Consider the following 23,587-nt stretch of genomic DNA (forward strand, 5'->3'; position numbering starts at 1 on the left):
TTATACTTTGTTTCCGTTTACTCTGGTGCTCTACCTTATTCAGAGCCTTATTTTTAATGCTTCCATCTACTTTTGTATTATACCTTTTTTTTTTTTTAAATTTTAAATACCCATAGAAATTAGATTTTTTCTTTATAGAATGAATTTCCCAGGCCAAAGTTAGGGTTAATTTTTTTTTGTGTGAATGGTATATTTAAAAAAATCTTGAATACGCACATGCTTTCAGCCTTCTTCTAAAATACTTGTTTATCTTAATTTTTCTCTTTTATGAGGTAGTGTAAATAGGTAATTTAGTTTGATAAAGTAGACGTCTTTTTACTACTATTGGTACCTAGTACCACAATTGAGAGCAGGACTACAAGAGCTAGGGACATAAAGTGCTAGCTCAGCATCTCTGATTGGTACCAGAAATTTGCGTATTGTTTAACTGTGCTGCTTCTTATTTACAAAGTGGAAATAATAAAACTTGTCTCTACCTACTCAGAAGGAAGTCTTGAGAACATTTTGTGGTGTGCTTTGATCTACAGTGGGAGGTTGTTTCTACATACAGAGTGGAGGTGATTTTCAAAGGATTTACTTAATATTTATGTACAGTGAAATTCACTCTTGTGAAGTATAGTTCTTTTATTTTTATTTATTTATTTATTTTTTAACACGCCTACAGCACCCGGTTTTCCTAGGTGGTCTCCCAGCCAAGTACTAACCAGGCCCTGCTTAGCTTCTGAGATCAGACAGGATCCGTTGTGTTCAGGGTGGCATGGCAGTAGACAGTATAGTTCTGTCTTTATGAATGCAAAGAGGCCTATATCCACCATCACAGTCATGATTATAGAAAAGTTCCAACAAGAACCCCAAATTTTCTCTGCTGCCCCTTTGAAGTCTATCCCACCCAACCCTCACCTTCCTGGAAATGTAGCTTTTGGGGTTTATCTTTTTTTACTTAATTTCACTCCTTTCACTTCTTATATAAAATGAATTTAAAAGTCACCACGTGTTGCATTCTTACACATTTTTAGTAATATTTTATTGTATGAATGTACTGTAAATGTTAATCTGTTCACGGGTGGAGGGACGTTTCAGTTTTGGGCGATTATGAAGAGCTGCTGTAATATTCATGTAGTGGTTTTTGAGTGAACATAATTTTTTATTTCTCTCGGGTAAATACCTAAGAGTGGGATTTCTAGGTGATATGGTTAGTGAATAATTTATGCGAAACAGTGGAACTGCTTTTCAAAGTGGCTGTACCTGTTTCACAGTCTCATTAGTGTTGTTTGAGTGCTTAGTTGCTCTGAACCTAAGCTGTCCTGTAGTATTGTCATTTAAAAAACTTTTTTTTTACCGAATTTAATAGGTATATAGTGATAAAGCATTGTGATTTTAATTTGCATTTCTTTAGTGATTAAAGATGTTGAGCTTCTTGTTTTTTTAAATTTTGCCTTTTCTATATTGTTGAAGTACCTGTTAAATCTGTAGCTCATTTAAAATTTTTTTCTATCGAGATTTAATTCATATCATTAAATTCACCCCTTTAAAATGTACAATTCAGTGTGTTTTAGTATAGTCACAAAATTGTGCAGCTGTCACCACTAATTCCAGAACATGTTCGCTCCCAAAATTAACCTCATACCCATTAGCAGTCACTCCAAATTTCCTCTCAGCCCCCCTTCACCCCACTTCTGGCAACCACTGATCTGCTTTTTGTCTCTATAGATTCTCTAGTTCTGGACGTTTCATTTATATGGAATCTTACAATATATATGGTCTTTTATTTCTGGCTTCTTTCATTTAGCATTATATTGTCAAGGTTTATCCAAGTTGTAGCATGTATCAATATTCATTTCTCTTTATGATTGAATAATGTTCCATTGTATGGATACATCACATTTTATCTTTTCATCAGCTGGTTGACATTTAAGTTATTCTGACTTTTTGGCTTTTATGAGTAATGCTGCTATGAACCTTCGTGTACAAGTGTTTTGTGGCATGTTTTAAATTCTCTTATACATACTTGTAAGTGGAGTTGCTTAGTCATGTAGTAACTGACTTTTTAAAGAACTGTCAAACTCTTTTCCTAAGTGTTTGTTTTCTCAATGTCCAGTATTGACACTTCTTTAAATATTATGGATACAAGTCCTTTGTCAGATATATGTGATTTAAAAATATTTTCTACCCCCCCCCTTTCTAAGCTTGTCTTTACAAAGCAAAAGTTTTGCATTTTGATCAAGTACTACTCGTCAAAAATTCTTTGAGTCATGCTTTGTGTTGTAGCTACGAAGTCTTTGCTTAACCCAAAGTCACAGATTTCTTTAGAAGTTTTATAATTTTATATTTTATATTTATATTTCTGATAAATTTTTGTATGAGGTGTGTTTATAGGTTGAAGGTTGAGGTTCTTTGTTTGCATGTGGATGCAAATGTCTACAGTTGTTCTAGCTCCATTTGCTGAAGAGAATATCCTTTCTCCATTGAATATCTTTGCATTTTTGTAAAAAATCAGGCTACATTGTGCGGGTTTATTTTTGGATTGTAGTCTGTTTCAGTGATCTCGATAATTGTAGCTTTATAGTAAGTCTTTAAATCAGGTAGTGTAATCCCTCTAACTTTGGTGTTTATCAGATTTTAAAATAACAATCTGTGTTTTAAATATTGAAATTGTTTGTATTTTGATAAATGAAATTTTAAATAATAGCTGAAAATTTAAAAAAATTCTCAAGAATTTAAAAACCAACTTTCTTTTTTTTATAAACTGGATTTTAAAAAGAGTTCTTTGAAAATTTCAATAATAGAAATTAGATGCTGCATAGGAAAAATGTAAAGACTACGAACCTAGTATTTTATGGTCCTACTAGTATCAGAAGGAGCTATTAATTTTAAATGTATGCTTTTGCTAGGCTTCTGTGTAATTGGCTAATTTCACTATTAGCATAGTAATAGTATTAATTCATATTCAAGAGTTAAATGGATGGTTTCAAAGCTAAAATTTGAAATTTGTTTCTGAGATGTTTCTTTGAAAAAAGTTTCCAAAAATCTATTTAATTATAATTTAGCAAAACAACACTGCTCTACTGGGTCTTGTACAGTAAGTAGGTTGAGCACTGGAAGCATGTCTTCTGTGGGAGTGGAAAGAGCAGTTGAGCTTTATCTCAACCCTTGGCAAATTTCAATGTTGGTAAAGTATACTTTTTATACACTGCCATTTCTAAATCTCCACCCTTCCACATATCAACTACTTAGGGAGGTGATAAGCCCTTCACAGATTCATCTGAGAGTCATCTACCAACTTTCCGAAAAGAATCTAGGATTTCACATCTTCAAGAACTAGGCTGCATCAGCATCAGCCATAGGTGCTTGTTATAAATACAAATTTTTGAACCACTTTCCAGAGATTATAATTCATTTTTCTGCAGTAGGACACCAAAATCTTTTTTTTTTTTTTTTTAAACAAATGACACGAGATTGTGATGCACAACTAGGTGGATTTGAAGAGTTCTTTAGTGAAGAAGTATTAGAAATTCATTGGCAGGGGCAGTAGTAAGGGGTGGCTTGTGTTCTTTGTAGTACAAGAGGTACCTGTGCTTTATAGCCTCCTCTTATTACAGTAGTCTTTCCTTATCCATGAGGTAAATGTTCTAAGACCCCCAGTGGATGTCTGAAACTGGTACTCAACTACACTCCGCCCGACACACACCCACACTGTTTTTTCCTATACATTACATGCATACATATTTTTTCACTTAAAGGAAGCACTTTACGGCTTCTCTTTGGCATAGTGGAACTGCCGCCAACACTACTATTGTGCTTTGGAGTTGTTATTAAGTAAATACCTTAATGGTTAAACAAGCGTTGTGATCCCAAGACTATCCGATAACCTAGACAGCTACTAAGTGCTAAAGGGCAGGTAGCAAACAACGTAGATTATGCTGGACAAAGGGATGGTTCACAGCCTGGGCAGGAGCAGGACTGCATGAGATTTTATGCTACTCAGAATGGTGCACAATTTAAAACTTAAGAATTATTTTTCAAATTTTCCATTTAGTATTTTATGACTGCAGTTGGATGCTCATAACAGGGACCACAGGTAACTGAAATCTAGAAAAGCAAAACCTAGATTAAGGAGGGACTACTGTATGGTCTTCCTCTTTCTCTCTTTTCTCTGGTTTTCTCCAAAATTAAAATATTTGAACAGATTTATAAATTTGGAGAGGGAGTGCCTGACATGTAACATTAGAAGCTCAGATTTATTTTTTTAAACTAATTTGCACGTTCTGTTTTTGAAATGTTAATCTTTCAGTTTTCTCTTTAGAATAGAGGCTTATATTCAGTGGCCATTTACTATATACACCCAGTATACTAGGGGCTCTGTAGGAAGATGAAGATTCATTTTCTGATTTTAAGGAGTCATTCTATAATAGGAATATACTAGGGAGCCACACAAATGATTGTTATAGTCTAATAATAATTACCATTTCTAATTTTTTAAATATTTTTACCTTTACGTTCTAAGATACTTACATAGAACTTTAGAATTGTAAAGCATTTTATTATGAAAAGTGTTCAAACATATAGCAATGTTATAAGATTTTACAGCCCAGAACTACATACCCACAATCTAGATTCTATCATTAATTTTATAGTAACAGCTTTGAGTTAAAATTAACATATAGTAAATGTACATTGAAGTTTGCAGTTTGATAGATCTTGACATATGTATGCACCTGGGAAATTATCATCACAATCAAGATAATGAACATATCCATTACACCCAAAAGTTTCCTTGTCTCCATCCCCAGAGGTGTCCAATATTCTGACTTTTTTTTTCCTACTATACATAATTCTATTCCTGTATAGTCTTCCTCTTTTATAGATTATAATTTACTTAGTTTTTTCTTTTTTTCAAGATTGTGTGTTGGGTTTTGTAAAATGATTTTTCTGCATCTGTTGATGTGATCATAAGATTTTCAGTCATTGATGTAATGGATTACATTCATTGATTTTTGAATGTTGAACGAGCCTTGCACACATAGAATAAATCCCACTTGGTCATGGTATATAATTATTTTTATACATTGTTGGATTCAGTTTGCTGATGTTTTGTCAAGGATTTTTGCATCTGTGTTCATGAGAGATTGGTCTGTAGTTTTTCTTTTATGTGATGTCTTCATCTCGTTTTGGTATTAGGGTATACCGATCTCATAGATGGGTTAGGAAGTGTTCCCTTTGCTTCTGTTTTCTGGAAGAGATTGTAAGGGATTAGTATCATTTTTTTCCCCTTGAAATGTTTGGTAGAACATTGAAACCTTCTGGGGTTTAATCTGGACGTTATGCTTTCAGTTTTGAAAGACTGTTATTGATTCAATTTCATTAATAGATATAGGCTTATTTAGATTATTTTTTCTATGTGAGTTTTGGTAAAATGTATCTTTCAAGGAATTGGTACATTTCATCTAAGTTACATTTGTGGGTATATTTATACATTCCTTTATTATTCTTTTAATGTCCATGAGATCAATAGTGATAGTCCTTCCTTTCATTTCTGATATTAGTAATTCATGTCTTTTTCTTTTCTTCCTTAGCTGACTTGGTTAGAGAGTTATCAATTTTATTGATCTTTTCGAAGAAACAGCTTTTGGCTTAATTGATTTTTTTCTATTGATTTTCCGTGTTGAATTTCAGTGATTTCCGTTCCAATTCTTATTATTTCTTCTGCTTAAGATTTAATTTTTATTTTTTTTTTACCTAGAATTTTAAGATGGCATCTTCAATTATTAATTTTAATCTTTCTTTTTTTCAAATATATGCATTTAGTGATATAAATTTCCCTCTAAGCCCTGTTTTTGTTGCATGTCATAAATTTTGATTGTATTTTTATTTGATTCAAAATACTTTAAATTACTTTTAAGATGTTGTCTTTGACTGATGTGTTATTTAAAACTAGTATTTATTTAATCTTCAAATGTTTTGGGATTTTCCAGCTTTCTTTTTGTTATCGGTCTGGTTTAATTCTGTTGTGGTCTAAAAGTAAACTTGGATGACTTCTGTTCCTTTAGATTTGTTAAGATATGTTTTATGGCCCAGTGTGTAGTCTATCTAGGTGAATGTTCCATGTGAGCACAAAAGAATGTGTCTTCTGCTGTTGTTGGTTTGGATACTCTGTTTCAATTAGATCCCTTTAGCTTTAATTTGTGTGTTTGTATTTAAAGTGGGTTTCTTGTAGATACCATATAGCTGGGTTTTGTTTTTTTTTTCTATCCACTCTCACGTCTGTTTCTTTAATTGGTATATTCAGACTATTGGCACTTAATTTAAAGTGATTATTGATGTAGTTGGGTTAGTGGATTTATAGCTATCAAATCTGTAGCTCTTTTCTATTCATTGCATATCTTTCTTTACTTTTTAAAACCTTCCCCTCTTTTTCTGCCTTCTCTAGTTTTAATTAAGGATTTTGTATGATTTAATTTTTTCCTCTTTTAGCATATCAATTATATTTAAAAAATTTTTAATGGTTGCCTTAGAATCGCAGTATACATTTAATCTGTTCACTTTCAAATAACACTATACTGCTTCATAGTTAGTGGAAGTACCTTATAACCTCCATTCCATTCCATCCTTTCTGCCCCTTATAACATTGCTGTCATTCATTTCGCTTATTTATAAGCTGTACTCAGTGCACTGTCAATATTATTTAAACAGTTTTCCTTTAGATCCTTCAGGATAGGGAAAATAAAATGCTTAATTTTACCTTCATTTATTCCTTCTTTAATGCTCTTGTAGCTAGATCTGAGTTTTTGACTTGTATCATTTTCCTTATCTTTGAAAACTTTTAACACTTCTTGCAAGGGAGGCCTACAGACAATAAATTCCACCAGTTTTTGTCTGAGAAAGTCTTTATTTCTCCTTCACTTCTCCCTCTCCCATTTAATGTATTGATAAAACGAACTGTTAATATCAAACATTAAAAAAAGCTGAAGAGCACTTAAAGAATTGTAGTGCCAAAATATAATGTAAATAACATTCTAGATGGATGTTAAGTCCACAATAAAAAGACCATTAAACTCGATTGACTGAGAACCAGAAGAACTGTGCACTGAAACTAGAAATACTAAGGAGGTTTTTAGCTCACCTCCCCAACTTCGTTATGTACAAATGATATTATTATATATTACATACCTATTAATAGACTTTTAAAATCTTTTGTCTTTTAAATCCTGTAAAAGAATAAAGCATTCCAAAGTAAAATTATTTTTTATATTTGCCCATGTATTTACCTTTACTGTAGAAATTTATATTTTATATGACTTCTTTATATGAGAATAGCTTAATTTTTTTCTCATTTTTGAAGTAGATATGATATTTTGTTGGATATAATGTTCTCAGTTGACAGTTTTTTTCTTTTAGCACTTTAAATATATCATCTCTGTTTTCTGGCTTGCAGGTTTCTGCTGAGACATCTGGTAATCTTATTGGGGAACCTATATATATATATGTCAAGTCATTTTTTTCTTGCTGCCTTTAATCTTTGTCTTTGATTATCATGTTTCTTGGTTGAGATTCTTGGATTCATGTATCCATGTTTTTCCTCAAATTTGGGAGTTTTGGGCTGTTATTGCTTCAAATAAGTTCTCTGCCTCGTTATTTTTCCTCCTTTTGGACTTCTCTAATGCATACACTTGATAATGTTCCACGAGTCCCTTAGGCTGTGTTCACTTTTCTTTGTTTTTAAATTTTTGCTTCTATATTTTCAAATAACTTGTCTTCAAGCTTGCTGATTCATTCTTTTGTCTGTTGGAGTCTACTTTTGACTTTAGTGAATTTTTCAATTCAGGTTTTTTTTTTTTTTTTGTATCTCTATTGGGATTATGTATGTGTGTGTTTCTCTGCTTTCTTTACAAATTTTTCATTTTTGTTCATCTACGTACATTTAACATTGTGTAAGTTTAAGGTGTGCAACATTTTGATTTAATATATTTATATATTGCAGTATGATTATTACAGGAGCTTCAGTTAACACCTTTTCCACGCCATGGAATTCTTTTTTGTGGTGAGAACATTTAAGATCTAGTCTCTCTGAGATTTTGAGGTGTTTAATACAATATTGTTGACTGTAATCACTATGATGTGCATTAGAGCTGCAGAACTTACTCATCTTCTAGTTGCGAGTATGTATGTATACTTTAACAACAACTCCCCAGTTCCATCACACCCCAGTCCCTGTTAACTACCATCCTACTCTCTGCTTCAATGAGCCTGGCTTTTTTTCAATATTTGTCTTTTTGTGTCTGGCTTATCTTACTAAGTATGCCCTCAAAAGTCCAACCATGTTGTTGTCAATGGCAGTATTTACTTCTTTCTCACAGCTGAGTAATATTCCATTGTGTGTGTGTGTGTGTATCATACATTCTTTATCCATTCATCCGTTTGTGTACACTTAGGTTGTTTCCTTACCTTGGCTATCGTGAAAAATGCTGCAATAAACATGGGAGTGCAGGTATCTTTTTGATATACCATTTTCCTTTGAATATATACCTAGAAGTAGAATTTCTGGATTATATTCAAGGTTTTTCTTAGTCTTTGATTTTCTTCAGTTTGCTTATGATATACCTAGCTGTAGAATTTTGGGGGTATTTTTCTGGTTGGTGTTCTCTGAGCTTCCTGGATCTGTGGTTTGGTGTCTTTGTCATTGATTTTGGAAATTTCTTAGCTGTTATTACTCTAATTTTTTTTCTCCTTTTTTGTTTCTGGTATTGCAATTATGCATATTTTACAGCTTCTACAATTGTCTTACAGTTCTTAGACATTCTGTTGCATTTTATTTTTCTCTTTGCATTTCAGTTTGGGAAGTTTATGTTTATGTATTTTTGAGCTTGCTGAGTTTGGATTTAAAAAATTTCTTTCCAGATGTTCATTTGAAGTATATTTAAATACAATTCATTTTTTTGTATATTCTTATATTATGGTACCTTGCTCGATTCATATTCTTGGTATAATTCTGATTAAAATGTATAAACTTTGAGCTACAACTGCAGAGGTCATAACCTACAATAAATGATGTTTTGGTCAAACATACAATATTAGACTAAGTTGAAGAATGAAGGTGAGCTAATAAGACTATAGTTAGATTCTCTCTGTTATGTACATTATTTTAAAGTATTTTTCCTTAATATGACCATTTGGGAATGAAGTATACCTAACTTTTTAAAATGCAAAATGTTTGAATATTTCAATTTAATTTTTAAATAATCTTTTTTAGGAGCTGTGGCCCTGAAGAATCTTGAAATTAAAGAGAATGCCCTGGTAGGTTTTGTCTATAAGAAATTCGTTAGTGGATTTATCTACATAGACTCTTTAATGATTTACTTTGTTACCTTAAATCATTTAAGTTTGAGAAAATAATTTGAAAATAAGTTTTGTAAAATGTAAATAGTGCAAAATGCACTTTCAATTTCCTTAAAAGCACAACTCGACAGTATAATTTTCCCCATTTAAAAATATTTCTAATTTTCTTCCTATATGGTTTTATTTTTAAAAAAACTTATTCAAGTATAGTTGACATGAATATTATATTAGTTTCTATATGGTTTTATTTTAAATGGTTAACTTACTTCCCCAATCATCTTCCAAGTTTTTTAATACCATTTTAACCATTTTTTACTGTAAAATTGAGTGCCATTAATAACATTGACAGTGTTGTCCAACCACAACCAGTATCTATTTCCAAAACTTTGTCATTACTCCCTGTAACCATAAGAAACAACTTTACATTCCCTCTCCCAGTAGACCCTGCTAACCTCTAATCTATTTTCTGTCTCTGGGAATTTCCAGGCACCTCATATAAATGGAATCATGCTATTTTGTAATTTTCTGTATGGCTTGTTTCACTTAGTATAATTCCTTCAAGGCTCATTCATGCCAGAGTATATATCAGAACATCTTTTCTTTTTATGGCTGAATAATATTCTATATGTATATCTGTTGTTTATCTATTCATCCGTGATAGACACTTGGATGTTTCTACCTCTTGGCTCTTATGAGTAATGCTACTATCGATGTTGGCATACATATCACATATATCTGTTTGAGTCCCTGCTTTTAATGCATGTGAGTAAATACCTAGGAGTTCAATTGCTGGACTACATGGTAATTTTATGTTTAGCCGTTTCAGGAATCACCACGGTTTTCCATAGTAGTTGAATCATTTTATATTCCCACTAGCAAGGCCTGAGGGTTTCAATTTCTCCACATCCTTGACAAAATTTATTTTTTGTTTTTTTTTTGTAATAGCCATCCTACTGAGTGTAAAATGACATCTCATTTTGGTTTTCTTAGCATTTCTTTAATGACTAGTCAGGTTGGTCATCTTTTCATGTGTTTATTGGCTGTTTGTATATGTTTTATGGAAAAATGACTATTAAAATCATTGTCGATATTTTAACTGGGTTTTTTTGGTCAAGTTTTTATATTCTGGATATTTATCCTTGTCAGATATATGATTTGCAGATACATCTCCCCATTCCATGGGTTGCCTTATGTTTCATGTCCTTAGGTGCACAAAAATTTTTGATGAGATTAAATTCATTTGGTTTTTCTTTTGTTGCCTCTGCGTTTGATGTGATATCCAAGAGATCATTGCCAAATTTTACCTTATGTTTCTTTCTAACGGTTTTATAGTTTTAGTTTTTATGTTTAGGTCTTTTCTCTATTTTGAGTTAATTTTTGTATTTTGTGTAAAGTAAGGGTTCATCTTCATTCTTTTACAAGTTGGATATCTAGTTTTCCCAGCACCACTTATTGCAAAGGTTGTCCTTTTCCACAATGAATGGGGAGAAATTTGTTTGATATTTTTTTCAAAATGGAATTTTAATCTCTCTACAAGCACGGGCTGACAATGGAATTTCCCACTTTTTCCCACCCAAAATGTAAAACAGGTAGTGATTCTGGTATGGGTAACCTAGGTCAGTATTACTGTAAAACCTTTCCCCTATTTTAAACAGATCAGTCTCCCTGAATTTTATGGTTTTGAGAACAGTAATCCAGTTATGTATAAGTTTTAATAACTGCTGAAGGTAAAGAGAAGGTATAAGTTAACTTAAACCCTTTAAATAAGTCTAAGAAGGAAAAAGTAGTCATCAGATTTTCTGAACTGTGTGTGTACTAATATTTTACATGTATATATTTTCTGTAGAGTCAACTGGATGTACCATTTAAAATTAAAGTTGGTCATATAGGTAAGCTATGTTTATTATTTGAATATTCTCCTTGCAAGAAATACAACCAGAATAATATGCCTAGTACCTCTATAACGTGATATTTTTAATGTTTCTGAGCATTAATTGATAATGTATTTTCGTATAGGTAAAGCTTAATTATGTAACTTAAATCATGTGGTTCATATATTGCTCGTCCAAAACCTATGAAATTATATATTATATTAGGTGTTAAAAATGAGTCGAGAGCCAAAGTGTTAAATCTAATAGAGAGCATAACCAGCTCAGTTTCTTAGATTTCTGGTAATTATTATTGCTGTATTCCAATTGATCATAGATGTGTAAGGAGTGGAGTCTGGACCATCCAGACAGTGTGGCTCAGGATCTGTCCAAAACCGAGTTTCTGCTCTGGAAGTTTTTACTATGTTTTCAGAAAATATTGTGCTAGTTGTTTGGTATCTTTTCCCGGTGTTCATAGTTTACATTTTAAGTACATTGAGCAAAAACTAATTGGAATATGATGTTTTAACATGTTTAATAAAAACATGTATGTTTGATTTCTTAAATTATGTTGGCTACTGTTTTAAATTTATTGTTTAAATTACTGTGTAAATTTTATTGCTTTAAATGTTGTTCAAGATGATAGCCCCTTTGAGACTCGGAATTATATAGATATACTTTGTTACATAGTTTGTATAGTATGACTTATACAATGTTATTGCAACATATTGGTGTCACTTGTGGAACAGGATATTCTGAAGGTTTATGTACGTTACATGATTAATGTCTCCATAATTTTGTGCATTTATGGTTGTCAATAGACCATTTGCCCAAGAAAGTTTTCATCATCTTAACAATGCTGAGACTCAGGTTCTCTCTCTTCTCCCTTCAATTTAAAGACAGTTTAGTATAAATAAGAGAAAACATGTCACCCGTTACTTTTCCACCTAACATGTTTCTTTTTGCATTTTTATATGATTTTTTACATGTGTACATTTTAAATACTTATAATCCTGGTATATGTATGATTTCATATTTTTTTCAGTTAACATTTAATAAAGATTTCTCATAATCCATGTTGGTATGATCTCATTTATTTCTTAGGATAGTGTAATAATCTAGTAAATACATATTTGAATATTGTAGGGTAATCCTGTATTTCCACAGGTACAACAATATTACAGTAAACATTTTCATGTAGCTTTTTAAATTTTTCCAAAAGTTATTGAATTTTACAACTATTATCATTGTATTTCAGTGTTCATAAATTTAATGTCAATTCAAGAAAAGTAAAAAAAAAAATGTATAAGAGTAGATAGAACTGATTTCATTTAGAGCCCGCCTTCTTTTCTTCCTTTTATTTTCTTGCCTAACCATTTTTAAAAATTGTAATAATTTTTAGTGATAATTAAGATAATGGAACATACACTGCACTAAATACTTAATACACAAGATAATTTTGAGACTTATTTAATGTGATGTTTGCATACTTCTATCATAGCACTTGTCATTCTTTAATATTATTTTTTCTTCTACTAGACAATAAGTTTCTTGAGAAGAAGTGGATTTAATTTTTACTGTATCCACACCATCTAGCACAATACCTAGCATATAGTTGGACCATAATTTGTCGAATGACAGAAGTACATATTTCCAAATTAGTGGTGCTTTAGTACAACCAGTTTTATAACAACATATTATTTCCTTTCTATTATTAGGTATTGTTAATCTTACTGATCTTTCAAAGTTTTCTTCATTTAGAATGCAGAATTACACATATATCGAATATAAATTCTCATATATACATATTTTAAAAGTAGTTGTCTTCATGTGGAAGATTTTTGGAATTACCTTCATTTGTATTTTTCTGAATTTTCCAAGTTTTCTATAAGATGTCTTACACCTTATAATGAAAGAAAAAATTTGGTTAAAATTAAAGATTAACTGTGAAAATGCAATATCATTAATTTTATATGTTTCTTTGATTGCTTAATGCTGTTTTGTCACTGTTCTGTCTTTTTGTTCATTTACTTTTTTGGATTATTTATGTATGTATATGTTTATAGCACTCTGCTTGATACATATATAAATTAACTGTCAAATTGGTCACAATTATTTTTCCAATCTGTTTATTTCATTTAGGTTACATTTTGGACTGTACAGAAATTTGAATTCTCTGATTTCAAAACTTAGAAAGTTATCTCTTTTTTAGAAATCACATAATTTATTTGTTTTTCTCTGGATTGACTTTGTGTGATGAAATCTTTCTCAATTGGGTTTTCTTTTAAAGATGGGTTATGGAATGAGATAGATCTGAATTTTTTTTTTCCTTTCCAAGTTACTAACCAGTCAATGTAATAAGAGTATATTTAATAATCTTTCCCTTCTCCAATTATGGCAACTATTTCTGTGAGGAGAAGCAACAAATTAATTTAGCTCTTGCAGAAAATCCAGAACTTGACAACAAATCTTGATATGAAGATGGTTGACAGATCAAGATGATACTGACTAACCCTTCAGAACTAGGTGAACTAATGAGTGAAGAAGCATATGAGAAATACATAAAATCTTTTGAGTGGAAATGGAACCCCTGCTAAAGTAGTATGAAGCATCTTAATGTAGTATCACTGTCTTAAATTAGTGGTGTATGGAAGATTTAAAATAGCAACTTCTAGCAATACCAATGGAAAAAGAAACTACAGTGCTAGTGGAAGAAAATGCCCCTTAACTTTCTAATGATTGCAGAGAAAAACAACATGCATCTTTCACAGCATCCCAGGGTTTTAGGCTAGGCTATAGTTATAATATTCAGAATTCTGAAATTATTTGTTGTAAAATCTAGTTATAGAAATTATGTAATTCAAAGATAACATTGTTATCTTTAGCCTTATAAAATATTGTAACTTGCTTACATCCGTCTGGATTTGGAACAAAATACTTAATGATCTTTCCATTAGAAATAACTGGCAGTGGAGAAAAGTTTTTGTTGTTACAGTGTCAGATGATGAATAATTCTGTCTTAATTTTGTAATAGACTGCTTTTGCTGGTGCTGTTATGTAGGGAGGCAACAGCCTTGCAGGAAAACAGTTTAATAATCATTCAACTTCATTAAAAAAAGTTTACTATAAATTTGTATGCCATGTTATACCAGCAGCAGTTGCATACATCTAGTGCTTACCATGTCTTCTGATTGCCTTATTTTCTCTTGTGCTTGATTTAATTTCATGATATTTTGTACATGCTGTACAGGTTTGTAGCCTAGGAACAGTAGGCTATACTATGTAGCATAGGTGCATAGTAGACTATACCATCTAAGTTTGTGTAAGTTCACTCTGTGATGTTTCCACAATAATGAAACCACCTAAAGATGCATTTTCTCAGAACGTATTCCTGTCATTAAGCTGCTCGTGACTGTATATATAACCTCTATATGAAAAATGCGCACATACATAAATTATATAATCTTTTTAAAGTAGAAGGAAAATACTTCATAGAGATTTAGAGTAAAGTGGGGAGATTCAAGATTAAAATATTAAGGATTGTTGATTAATGGAAGAGGAATGTGAGTATATTTGTGGTACAGATTACCATAAAAAGAAACTTGTGAATATTTAGGATATCATTTAGTAGATTTTCCAGCCATACTAATACAGATAATTTCAAGTTTTCACAAAGGTTTGTTGTTGTTAATAGTAAAATAGCTTTCCAGAAGGCTACTGAGCTTGTAATGTTAAAGACCACTTTATCTCTTCTAATGCCTGACAGAAAATAGGCTAACAGCAGATATAAGTAAACGAATAACATTTTTTTGTCTTTTTTTAAATGTAGGTAATCTTAATCTTAAAATTCCATGGAAAAACCTTTATTCTCAACCAGTCGTTGCTGTCTTGGAAGATATTTACTTACTCATAGTGCCTTCTTCTAGTAAGTCAAATGTCAATCAAATGTTGCTCTTTTTTGTGCATGAAAAATCTTTATATTTTATAATCATATTTGTTCAAAATACTTTGGGGAGAACTTGAGATATTTTTGTATTTAAATTTAATTAAGATTCTTTTTTTTAATGATTTCTGTAGTAATAAAATATGATCCTTTAAAAGAAGAAAAGCAACTCTTGGAAGCAAAGCGACAGGAACTAAAAAGAATAGAAGAAGCAAAACAAAAAGTAGCTGATCAAGGTAAAGGAAACAAATAAGAAATAGAGGAAACACCTAAATACTGATTACATTTGAATATTTTTCTCTGGAAGTGCTGAAATTACTGAAAAAATAAATATGAGAGAATCTTATTACATGGAGCATTTTAATGTGTGTATTTTTTCATGTTTACAGAAATTTTATCTTACAGAAATTTACCTTAGGGCGAATAACATACCCAGCTTGTAAGGGTATGTTTTTAAATGTAGTGATGAATTTTATCAAGTATATTTTCTTACCTTTCTAGCCTTTTCTTTTTTATTGTTATATTCCTCACTTTTGGATATACTTAGGTCTTTGATATGTTTACATTTTCACAAATCTGTTTAGCATCTGGCTTCACTTCTTTCCCATTCAAATTACTTCAACACCTTCTGTCCATGGAAGAGATGTCCTGCGGATATCTAATTCCTTTCCACTTGTGCTGCCATGCCCCCAGCTACTTGTTATACTCAGACTCTTAACTTTCCTCTCTAGTCTTTCTTCTTTTAAATATACTGTAGCCTTGCTTATCTTCAAACATAAAAATTATCTTCTAACCTAGTCATGTGTTTATCTTTCCCTCTGCATTTACTAGTTAAGCATCTTAGAAGAAAAATAGCATATACTGATTTCGCTATCCTTGCCATACATTAATTTTTTAAAACTAAAAAATAAAACCCAATAATAAACATTTTTCCTGTTGACAAACAGGTAAAAAAATTAGAAGAGATTTAATGCAGTTCCTTGCAACACAGCTTGCAATTGGTTTTTCTTCTGTCACAGTTCTTTCATATCCTGTGTAGTCATTCATCCCTACCCTTACTCCTTTTTAAAAAGTATTTTGTAGTGGCATATACATAACATAAAATTTATCATCTTAACCATTTTTACATGTATGGTTTAGTGGTATTAGATACATTTATAAGATTGTGTAATCATCACCACCATCCATATCCATATCTCTTCATCTTATAAAATCGAAACTTTACACCTCTTAAAAAACAACCCCACCCGTTTGTGTCCCCTCACCCCCAGTTCCTGGCAACCACAATTCTACTTTCTGTCTTACGATTTTGACTAAAAGTCTAAGTACTTTAAGTGGAATCATACAGTATTTGTCTTTTTCTGACTGGCTTATTTCACTTAGCATCATGTTTTCAAGGTTCATCTATATTGTAGCATATGTCAAGATTTCTTTTTTAAGGCTGAATTACATTCCATTTTATGTATATACCACATTTTGTTTATCTATTCATCTATCAGTGGACATTGGGGTTGCTTCTACACTTTAGCTATTGTGAATAATGCTGCTTTGAACATGGGTATACAACTATCCCTTTGAGACATTGCTTTCAGTCTTTTTGTGTATATCCCCAGAAATGGAATTGCTGGATCACATGCTAAGTCTGTATTTTAATCTTTGTGGAGTCACCATACTGTCTTCCACAGGGACTGGTACCATTTTATATTCCCACCAACAGTGTACAAGGGTTCTAGTTCCTTCACAGCCTTGCCAGCATTTATCATTTTTTTCTCTCTCTCGCTCACTCTTTCCTTTCCTTTCCTTTCTCCCTCTCTCTCTCTCTCTCTCTCTCTCTCTCTCTCTCTTTCTCTCTTTCTCTCTTTCTCTCTTTCTCTCTCTCTTTCTCTTTCTTTCTTTCTTTTCTTTCTTTCTTTCTTTCTTTCTTTCTTTCTTTCTTTCTTTCTTTCTTTCTTTCTTTCTTTCTGTTTTTATAATAGCATCTTAATGGGGATGAAGTGGTAGCTCATGTAGTTTTGATTTGCATTTCCCTAAAGATTAGTATTTCAGTATCTTTTTTATGTGCTTATTGGCTATATCTTGGGAGAAATGTCTATTTTAAGTCTTCTGCCCATCTGTTTAATCATTTATGGGAGGTGGGGGTGCATCGGAGTTCTTTATATATTCTGGATGTTAATCCCTTTTTAGATATATGATTTGCAAATTTTCTCCCATTTTTGTTGGTAGCATCTTTACTCGGTTAATAGTATTCTATAATGCACAAGATTTTAAAATTTTCATGTTCAATTTGTCTACTTTTGCTGCCTATGCCTTTGGTATTATATATAAAAAATAATTGCAAAGTTCAATGTCATGCAGCTTTTGCCCTATGTTTTCTTGTAAGAGTTTTATAGTTTTAGGTATTAATTAAATCTTTGATCCATTTAAGTTAATTTTTGTCTGTGTCGTTAGATAAGAGTTCACCTTCATTCTCTTGCATGTGGATATCCAGATATTTAGTTTTTCTATCATTTGTTAAAAATACTGTTCTTTCCCACTGAATAGTTTTGGCACCCTTTTTAAAAATCATTTGACTTTATGTGAGGATTTATTTTTCAGCTCTCTATTCTATTCCATTGGCCTATATATGTTTGTCTTTATGCCGGTATCACATTCTTTTGGTTACTATAGCTTTGTCCTCAGTTTTACAATCAGGAAGTATGATTTTTCCAGCTTATTCTTTTTCAAGATTCTTCTGATTATTTGGGAGTCTCTTGAGATTCCATATGAATTTCAGGATGGATTTTTTATCTCTGCAAAAATGCCATTGGTATTTTGATAGGAATTGCTTTGAATCTATGGACTGCTTTAGGCACTATTGACATGTTAACAATATTAAATTTTGCAGTCTATGGACATGGGATGTGTTTCCATTTATGTCTTTTCAAATTTCTTTTAGCAAGGTTTTGCGATTTTTATTGTATGTCTTTTTTCCTCCTTGGTTATGTTATTTCTTAAGCATTTTATTCTTTTTGTTTCTGTTGTAAAGGGAATTGTTTTTATAATTTCCTTTTAGATTGTCCATTGTTTGAAAATAGATATGCCACTGATTTTTTTTTTTTTTTTTTGGTGTGTCTATGGGTGCATTGACTTTGTACCCTGCTACTTTGCTAAGTTTATTAGTTCTAATAGTTTGTGGAATATACAGGTGTGTGTGTGTGTGTGTGTGTGTGCGTGTGTATATTTACACACACACATATATATACACATACGTACACATACGTACACATACATACACATATATACATGTATATATATAAATATACATATATACTAAATATATATGTATATATATGTACATGTGGTCATGTCTGTGAACAGAGATAATTTTGTTTTTTCCTTTCCAATTTGGATGCCTTTTATTATTTTTCTTACTAATTACTCTAGCTAGAACTTCCAGTACTTTGTTGAGTAGAAGTGGTAAAAGTGGACATTCTTATCTTTTTCCTGATCTTAGAGGCAAAGCTTTCAGTCTTTCACAATTGAGTGTGATGTTTGCTCTGGGTTTTTCACATGTGACCTTGTTATATTAGGGTAGTTTCCTTCTATGTCTAGTTTGTTGAGTATTTTTATTGTGAAAGGGTATTGAAATTTGTCAAATGCTTTTTCTTCACTATTTGAGGTGATCATGTGATTTTTTTCCACTTTATTCTGTAAATGTGGTATATTAGATTGATTTTTACATATTGAGCCATCCTTCCATTCCAGGAATGAATTGTATTGAGTTATCATGTCATGGTGTGTAATCCTTCTAATGGGCTTTTAATTTTTGTTTGTTAATATATTATTGTGGATTTTCACATCAGTGCTCACTGGGGATGTTGTTCTGCAGTTTTTTCTTTTTGTGGTATTTTTATCTTGCTTTTGTATCAGATTAATGCTGACCTCATAGACAGTTTGGAAATATTCCCTTCTTTTCAGTTTTTTAAAAGAGTTTGAAGAGGATTGGTGTTCTCTTTTAAATGTTTGATAGAATTCACCAGTGAAGCCATCAGATCAGGGCTTCCTTTTGTTGAGAGATTTTTGATTACTGATTCGATCTCCCTACTAGTAATATGTCTATTCGGATTTTCTTTTTCTTTATGTTTTTGTCTTGGAAGTTTCTGTTTTTCTAGGAATTTGTTCATTTCATCTGGTTATTCAAATTTGTTAGAGTCTAGTTCTTCATAGTACTATCTTATAATTTTTATTTCTGTAGAATCAGTAGTAATGTTCCCATTCTCATTTGTGACTTCAGTCTTATCTCTTTTTTCTTAGTCCATCTAGCTATTTTTCAATTTTGTTGACCTTTTCAGAAAACCAGCTTTTGGTTTCATTGATTTTCTCTTCTGGTTTTCTATTTTTTATTTGGTTTATCTCTGCTGTAATCTTCATTTCATTTCTTCTGCTAGCGTTGAGTTTAGTTCTTCTTTTTCTAGTTGTTTAAATTGGAAAGGTTGTTTCAAGAGCTTTCTTATTTTTTGTTGCTATAAATTTCTCCCTTAATACTTTTGCTGTGTCTCATAAGTTTTGGTATGTTGTGTTTTTGTTTGTATTAATTTCTAAGTATTTTCCAATTTCCCTTATGATTTTTTCTTTGATCCATTGTTGGTTTCAGAGTATTTTGTTTAATTTCCACAAATTCGTGAATTTTCTAGTTTTACTTTTGTTGATTTCTAACTTAATCTTATTGCGACCAGAAAAGATACTTTGCATGATATCAGTATATTAATTTAATTTGTGTCCTAACCTGTGGTATATCTTGGAAGATATCCCATGTGCACTTAAGAATGTGTTATCTTGTTATTGTTGGGCAGAGTATGCTGTATATGTGTATTACCTCCAGTCGACTTATGGTGTTAAGTCCTCTATTTCCTTATCTTCTGCCTGGTTGTTTTATCCACTATTGAGAGTGGGCTATTGGTGTCTCCAAGTATTATAGAGCTATTTTTCCCTTCAATTCTGTCATTTTTGCTTTACATATTTTTCTGGTTTGTCATTAGGTGCATAATTGTTTATAATTATTATATCTTATTGCTGTTTTGAACATTTTATTAATGTATAATGTCCTTTTTTGTTTCTTGTTACTTTCTTTGATTTATAGTTTATCTTTCCTGATTATACTATAACTACCCTTGATGTCTTTTGGTTACTATTTGCATGTAATATCTTTTTCCATACTTTCACTTTCAATCTGTGTCTTTGGATCTAAAGTGAGCCTCTTACAGACAGCATGAAATTGGATCATGTGTTTTTATCTATTCCATCAATCTCTCTCTCTTGACTGGAGTGTTTAAATCAATTAGATTTCAAATAATTACCAATAGAAGAGACTTTCTTCTGTCATTTCGCTATTTGTTTTCCATATGTTTTATACCTTTTTTGTCCCTCATTTACTGCATTACTGTCTTTTTTTGTGTTAATTTTTACAGTGAAATGTTTAAATTCCTTTCTCATTTCCTTTTATGTATATTCTGGAGGGTGTTTTTTGGGGTGGGGTTTTATATTTAACATCCTAAAGTTATAACACTCTAATTTGAAGTTTTACCAGCTTAACTTCAATAATATACAAAAACCCTGCTGCTTTGCATCTCTGCCCACTTTCTTTCTTTCTTTCTTTCTTTCTTTTTTGTCTGATTGCTGTAGCTGAGATTTCCAATACTATGTTGAATAGAAGTGGTAAAAGTGGACATTCTTATCTTTTTCCTGATCTTAGAGGCAAAGCTTTCAGTCTTTCACAATTGAGTGTGATGTTTGCTCTGGGTTTTTCACATGTGACCTTGTTATATTAGGGTAGTTTCCTTCTATGTCTAGTTTGTTGAGTATTTTTATTGTGAAAGGGTATTGAAATTTGTCAAATGCTTTTTCTTCACTATTTGAGGTGATCATGTGATTTTTTTCCACTTTATTCTGTAAATGTGGTATATTAGATTGATTTTTACATATTGAGCCATCCTTCCATTCCAGGAATGAATTGTATTGAGTTATCATGTCATGGTGTGTAATCCTTCTAATGGGCTTTTAATTTTTGTTTAATATATTATTGTGGATTTTCACATCAGTGCTCACTGGGGATGTTGTTCTGCAGTTTTTTCTTTTTGTGGTATCTTTATCTTGCTTTTGTATCAGATTAATGCTGACCTCATAGACAGTTTGGAAATATTCCCTTCTTTTCAGTTTTTTAAAAGAGTTTGAAGAGGATTGGTGTTCTCTTTTAAATGTTTGATAGAATTCACCAGTGAAGCCATCAGATCAGGGCTTCCTTTTGTTGAGAGATTTTTGATTACTGATTCGATCTCCCTACTAGTAATATGTCTATTCGGATTTTCTTTTTCTTTATGTTTTTGTCTTGGAAGTTTCTGTTTTTCTAGGAATTTGTTCATTTCATCTGGTTATTCAAATTTGTTAGAGTCTAGTTCTTCATAGTACTATCTTATAATTTTTATTTCTGTAGAATCAGTAGTAATGTTCCCATTCTCATTTGTGACTTCAGTCTTATCTCTTTTTTCTTAGTCCATCTAGCTATTTTTCAATTTTGTTGACCTTTTCAGAAAACCAGCTTTTGGTTTCATTGATTTTCTCTTCTGGTTTTCTATTTTTTATTTGGTTTATCTCTGCTGTAATCTTCATTTCATTTCTTCTGCTAGCGTTGAGTTTAGTTCTTCTTTTTCTAGTTGTTTAAATTGGAAAGGTTGTTTCAAGAGCTTTCTTATTTTTTGTTGCTATAAATTTCTCCCTTAATACTTTTGCTGTGTCTCATAAGTTTTGGTATGTTGTGTTTTTGTTTGTATTAATTTCTAAGTATTTTCCAATTTCCCTTATGATTTTTTCTTTGATCCATTGTTGGTTTCAGAGTATTTTGTTTAATTTCCACAAATTCGTGAATTTTCTAGTTTTACTTTTGTTGATTTCTAACTTAATCTTATTGCGACCAGAAAAGATACTTTGCATGATATCAGTATATTAATTTAATTTGTGTCCTAACCTGTGGTATATCTTGGAAGATATCCCATGTGCACTTAAGAATGTGTTATCTTGTTATTGTTGGGCAGAGTATGCTGTATATGTGTATTACCTCCAGTCGACTTATGGTGTTAAGTCCTCTATTTCCTTATCTTCTGCCTGGTTGTTTTATCCACTATTGAGAGTGGGCTATTGGTGTCTCCAAGTATTATAGAGCTATTTTTCCCTTCAATTCTGTCATTTTTGCTTTACATATTTTTCTGGTTTGTCATTAGGTGCATAATTGTTTATAATTATTATATCTTATTGCTGTTTTGAACATTTTATTAATGTATAATGTCCTTTTTTGTTTCTTGTTACTTTCTTTGATTTATAGTTTATCTTTCCTGATTATACTATAACTACCCTTGATGTCTTTTGGTTACTATTTGCATGTAATATCTTTTTCCATACTTTCACTTTCAATCTGTGTCTTTGGATCTAAAGTGAGCCTCTTACAGACAGCATGAAATTGGATCATGTGTTTTTATCTATTCCATCAATCTCTCTCTCTTGACTGGAGTGTTTAAATCAATTAGATTTCAAATAATTACCAATAGAAGAGACTTTCTTCTGTCATTTTGCTATTTGTTTTCCATATGTTTTATACCTTTTTTGTCCCTCATTTACTGCATTACTGTCTTTTTTTGCATTAATTTTTACAGTGAAATGTTTAAATTCCTTTCTCATTTCCTTTTATGTATATTCTGGAGGGTGTTTTTTGGGGTGGGGTTTTATATTTAACATCCTAAAGTTATAACACTCTAATTTGAAGTTTTACCAGCTTAACTTCAATAATATACAAAAACCCTGCTGCTTTGCATCTCTGCCCACACCTCTTTTGGGCGCTGATTTTATAGAATTACATCTTTATATATTGTGTTGCTAAAAACAAATTAATAATTTTTTAAAATACATTAGTCTTTTAAATTATGTAGAAAACAACTTGGAGTTACAAACCATTGTTATAATAATAATAGCTCTTACAGTTGCCTAGGTATTATCTTTTGTTGGGATATTCATTTTTCATACGGCTTCTAGTTACTCGGTATTGTCTTCGTATTTCATCCTGTAGGACTCCCTTGATCATTTGTTGTTGGGCAGATCTAGAGGTAACGAACTGTCTCAGCTTTTGTTTTTATTGGAATGTCTTTATTTCACTCTTACTTTGAAGGACCGTTTTTCTGGTATAGAATTCTTGATTAAAAGTTATTTTTCTTTTATCACTGAATATTTTTACCCATTGTCTTTCGGTCTTCAATGTTTCTGATTGAAGAAACATTTCTGATTGAGAAATCTGCTCATAATCTTATTAAGGATCCCTTTTATGTGATGAGCTTCTCTTTCACTCCTTTCAATATTCTTTGTTTCTGGCTTTTGAACATTTGATTATAATGTGTATTTATGTGGGTCTCTCTTTGAGTTC

At 31.4% G+C, this 23,587-nt stretch overlaps 1 protein-coding gene and 1 pseudogene across 1 annotated transcript in view; one reads left to right on the forward strand and one right to left on the reverse strand.

The window, feature by feature from the left end:
- Positions 1-23,587, forward strand: part of VPS13A (vacuolar protein sorting 13 homolog A) — a 190,048-nt gene that overhangs the window by 3,514 nt on the left and 162,947 nt on the right. Inside the window, exons 3-6 of the mRNA XM_011375502.2 lie at positions 9,248-9,291; positions 11,180-11,222; positions 15,031-15,126; positions 15,279-15,380. Coding sequence (XP_011373804.1) covers positions 9,248-9,291; positions 11,180-11,222; positions 15,031-15,126; positions 15,279-15,380 — 285 coding nt within the window. The remainder of the gene's footprint in view (positions 1-9,247; positions 9,292-11,179; positions 11,223-15,030; positions 15,127-15,278; positions 15,381-23,587) is intronic.
- LOC111729661 lies at positions 656-769 on the reverse strand (annotated as a pseudogene).

Source organism: Pteropus vampyrus, unplaced genomic scaffold (assembly GCF_000151845.1).
Source record: "Pteropus vampyrus isolate Shadow unplaced genomic scaffold, Pvam_2.0 Scaffold273, whole genome shotgun sequence".
NCBI classification, from domain to species: Eukaryota; Metazoa; Chordata; class Mammalia; order Chiroptera; family Pteropodidae; genus Pteropus; species Pteropus vampyrus.